This window comes from Crocuta crocuta, unplaced genomic scaffold (assembly GCF_008692635.1).
Source record: "Crocuta crocuta isolate KB4526 unplaced genomic scaffold, BGI_CrCroc_1.0 scaffold133, whole genome shotgun sequence".
NCBI classification, from domain to species: domain Eukaryota; kingdom Metazoa; phylum Chordata; class Mammalia; order Carnivora; family Hyaenidae; genus Crocuta; species Crocuta crocuta.
Window position 1 is genome coordinate 5,065,145 of NW_027529438.1, and position 4,457 is coordinate 5,069,601.

Sequence of the window (4,457 nt, forward strand, 5' to 3'; positions counted from 1 at the left end):
CGGTAACCCCTGGGGGCTTCTTCCTGCCCCCCCCTCCCCGTGTGTCCACCCCTGCCCCCAGTCTGGAGCTCCCCCTGGGGGAGGGCCCTGCGCCCATTAACTCTTTTACTGCCTCCCTGTGTGGAAGGGGCCTCCCGGCCTTTGTGTGGGGGACTCTGAACGCAGTTGCTAGGCAACGGGAGGTGGAGGTTGCTAAGGACAATGCGGTCCTGTCATAAGCCCTCTGGGCAAGTGAAGGAGAGATGGTCTGGGGCTGTGTGTGTGAGGCCGTTGAATGTGGGAGGGACCTCGCCTGAGACCTGAGCTCCCCACCTTTGAGGACTCCAGAATCCATCTGGCGGAGGGAACGGGATTTACAGACGAGCACAAAGTGGTAAAAAGTGGTATCAACCAGGCTGGGACACGTTCCTGGGATGGAGTCAGCCTGGGTTTGTAAAGCCCGCAGCACAGCGTCTGCGCGGAGTGGCCTTCGTGGCGCCTTTCCCTCTGGGTCTTACACCTGCTCTTCTAATCCACACGGGGACTTTTGGTCTCTGACTTCCTAGCTGTCGCTCTGGGGAGCTTCGCGATAGTGCGGGTGGCAGAGAGACCGGAGTTTTCTCTCTGTCCTGAGTTTGCTACAAGGCAGTTCTCTTATCTTCAGAGCATTCCGCTCTCTCCCCTTAATTCCTGCGAACCCCTCCGTGTAGTCACAGCGCTCTGGAAGCCCTCAGTGTGCCTCTCGCTCCGTGGTCCTTGGAACCTCTGAACACAGCAAGCAGCATCTCTGGAACTGTGTGTGTGTGAACTTGTATGTGCACCTGCATGTGGGTTCTCTGCTTCTGAGAGCTTGAGAGAGCAGTCCATGTCTTCTGCTTCCTTTACACACCCCTGCACACGGAAGCCCACCAGGCTCTGGCCCTGCGGGTGGAGGATGGGCCTCCAGGAAGGGCTCAGGATTCAGGAGGACTCAGGACTCCCTGCCCCTGGCCACATTCCTGTGCTGTGACACAAGTCTAGTGGCCCATATCTCCCAGAAAAGGTAGGGCATGCAGTACGCCTCCTTAAATGTTCAGATCTACAGATGCTTAGAACTGCTAACCCCGGCCACCAGCAGCCCCTGAGTGAGAACACCCTGAATACGGCCAGTGCCGAGTGCCCTGAGCGTCACTTGATTCTAACACCAGTGCGCAATGGAAAGCGTACTGCCTCTCGAGAACGAAGGCCAGGCTTTGTCACTTACCAGCCGTGTGGTTTCGGAAAGCAGCTTCATGTCCGTCCTTTCGTCTCTAATGGATTTCTTGGGAGGATTAAATGAGGGACCGTGCTTAATATTACATGGTCCATGTTCAGTGCTCAATGCCCCTTCTCTCTTCTTGCTTTTTTTGTAGAGCTCGAAGATAACCGTAGTGAAAAGTGGCTATATAATGGAACTTACAGAGACATTGCATTCTGGGGTGGCAGGGCTCCATGGCCACACAGATCGCAGATCAGGGTTATAGAGGAATCCTGAAGGGGGTGTGTGGGGAAGGGTGTGATTATATTAAATATTTACCCTCGAGGCCTAGGCTTATCTCCTAGGTGGAGATTTCAACACCTAGTCCTTGAAGCAGGTCCACCCATGGGGAGAGTCCACACCCCTGGACCTCATCCTTGGAAGGAAAAGTTCCTTTCCTGATAAGGAAGGAAAAAGTCACCGCCTCAGCCTGAGTAGTCTCCTCTTCTTCCCCGACGGCACTAGATTACATCCCTACAGGTTTAGATTATATTTTGGAAAGATCACCGCGGAGATAGAAGGGAAGCAGACGAACAGCTTCAGAATGTCTGGTATTGGGAAGGGCCCGTCAGGGGCACTGTCCGGTTAGAGGGACAACTGCTCAGGGACCTGTCTCAGAGCAGCAGCAGTTCTGGGGAAGCCCAAAGATTTAGGAAATCTCATTTGTCCACATCGAAAGTCAGGGTGTGGTGGGCTGGTGAATGTAACGGAAGGCGGGCTCAAGGCCAAGGCCCCTTGGTGGGCTGTGGAGTAAGTCAGGCGGGAGATCCTACGGGGCCACACTAAGGTGAAGCCGCAAGAGAAGGAACAAATATTCAGGAGGCAGAATGTCAAAGAGGTACTGAACTCAGACGAGGGAGGTAACGGAGAGGGGTCTTGGCAATCCCCGGTTTCTGGAAGGGCGGCATGGTGGGACTAGCCGCTGCTGGGGGGGGGAGGGGGATCGCGGAGAGGGCATGTTACCAGGTAAGGGGAGACCTGAGATCCAGTCCAACTTCTGACTTCACATCTTGTTCGTCAGTGTGGAGCTGTGGGCCTCCTGCCGGCCCCGCATTTCCTCTCCCCTCCCCACCCCTACCCAGATTTGTCTTAACTTCTTTTTCCAGATGAAACTGAGGTTGGCCAATTTGCCCAAGGGAATACACAGCAGAGCTGGGCTCTAGGTGTCCCTAGCTCCCGGGTGTGCGCCCCCTCACTAGGCTGCGCTGCCGGGGACCCCCGAAGCTGTGTGCGGAGGGTGCTGAGGGATGTGGGGGGGCAGCCTCAGTCTGAGCCTGGTGGTGCGGTGGATGCTGACCGGGGTGGGGGGGATGGGTGTCTGCCTGTGCTGTGGCTATGTGGCTTTGTGGAGCCCCACGTGGTCAGTCGGCCAGGGCCTGGGTGCCCTGGGGCCTGAGGGGATGGGGTGAGGAGGCTGCTGACCTTGCTGCCTGGCTGGGCTGGACTCTGGCCACCCTAAGGCGCTTAGGCCGTTGATAATAGCCCCGAGGGATTAGGGGCTTTAGTAGGGAGGTCTGGGTCCCTGCTTGGGCCCCAAACACTGCCGAGGTTTCTAGGGCCATTGCCCTGGCAGGAGGAGCCCTCCGGGAGCCATACTTGCCCCTCCAAAAAGCCCAGGGCTGGCGCGGACCCTGTCAGAGTCACAAGGAGACTAAGGGTGGCTCTTAAGCTGCCCTTCCCCCGACGGTCCTCGAAGCCGCCTGCGGTTCGGTAGATGTCTTGTCCACCTGCCACTGCTCCGGTGGACCTCGCCCAGGGCCAGGGTTTCTCTTGGTCTGAACTGGGTCTCAGCTGCTAAAAGGCAGGAACGATCTGGGGGCCGAATGCAGGGGTCTGCCCTCGGTGACCCCAGCCCCACCTGCGTCTCCCCGGACCTCACCGGATCAGGGTGACTGCAGGAGACAGGGCCTTGCTCTTGAGCTCTGAGAATAACCACCGTGACCGGGGTTTGGGGCTCCTCCCGCAGGGCGAGTCCGGCTGCAGAAGGGGGCGTCTCTCCGGATTGAGGGGCTCCGGGCGGAAGACCAGGGCTGGTACGAGTGCCGAGTGCTCTTCCTGGACCAGCACAGCCCTGAGGACGACTCCGCTAACGGCTCCTGGGTGCACCTCACAGTCAATTGTATGCAGCTGGGGGCAGGTGGGGGGGGAGTGGCAGGATGAGGACCTCTGGCTGGGGGGAGCGGGTTCCGGGGCCCCACCCTTGCTGACACCCTGTCTGCATCTTGCCCCTTCCACCCCCACGCCTGCCCTCTGGCGTTGGAACTTGCTCTTCCTGTCTTCCCTGCCCCCGCCTCTCTGGCCTGGAGAGGGGAAGGGGCAGGGGGCTGCTGGGCCCTGAGTGAAACATAGCTCACGTATAGGGACCGCATTTGGTTTGCTCAAAACACCCTTTCACCCAGTACCTCATGAATTCTCTCTCAACCCTAAGAAGGAAGTAAGGTCAGGATCCTTCCCATGGGTGGGGAGACTGGATCCTGCCACTGACTAGAGGCAAAGCGGAGTCTGGAACGCAGGCCTCCTGACCCCCAGAGCAGTCAGGGGCCACTAGCTCTTCCCCAGCTCTGACACCCAGCCTGTGCACAGCCCCAGTTGCTAAGTCCGAAGGCCAGTGTGGGCATGGGCTGGTGCGATCCTCACTTGGCCCTGAATGTAGCAGACAGGGTGGCACTGGGCTGGGATTCCCAAGAAGCGGGGCCGGCCAGTGGGCGAGGCCTGCAGCCCTGACCGGTGTCCCCGCTCTTTGGACTGATAGCCCCTCTGGCATCCCCTGATGCCTCTCTCTCTCTACAGCACCCCCTCAATTCCTGGAGACCCCTCCCCAGGTGCTGGAAGTTCAGGAGCTGGAGCCTGTGACCCTGCGGTGTGTGGCCCGTGGCAGCCCACAGCCTCATGTGACTTGGAAGCTCCAAGGACAGGACCTTGCCCAGGGCCAGGGTCAGGTGCAGGTGAGTCCTGGGGCTGGGGGCGGCCTGGGGGCTGGTCTGGAGGCCCAGGGGCCAAAGGCCAGGCTGGGAGACTGGCCAGAGGACTTTGCGTTGGCTTCCTGAGCCTGAGGTGCTGCTGCCCTCTGCCGGCCAGACTCGGAAGTGCAGGGTCTGAGGCCAGCCGGAGGCTGGGGGGGCTTCGTGGGACCTTCCTCCATCACCTACCCTAGGTGCAGAATGGGACGCTGTGGATCCGGCGGGTGGAACGACGCAGCTCC

General features: G+C 59.5%; 1 protein-coding gene across 1 annotated transcript in view; it reads left to right on the forward strand.

Annotated features, from left to right (window-relative positions):
• Positions 1 to 4,457, forward strand: part of IGSF9 (immunoglobulin superfamily member 9) — a 14,684-nt gene that overhangs the window by 1,439 nt on the left and 8,788 nt on the right. Inside the window, exons 3-5 of the mRNA XM_077760132.1 lie at positions 3,222 to 3,374; positions 4,046 to 4,200; positions 4,410 to 4,457. The exon at positions 4,410 to 4,457 is cut by the window's right edge and continues 100 nt beyond it. Coding sequence (XP_077616258.1) covers positions 3,222 to 3,374; positions 4,046 to 4,200; positions 4,410 to 4,457 — 356 coding nt within the window. The remainder of the gene's footprint in view (positions 1 to 3,221; positions 3,375 to 4,045; positions 4,201 to 4,409) is intronic.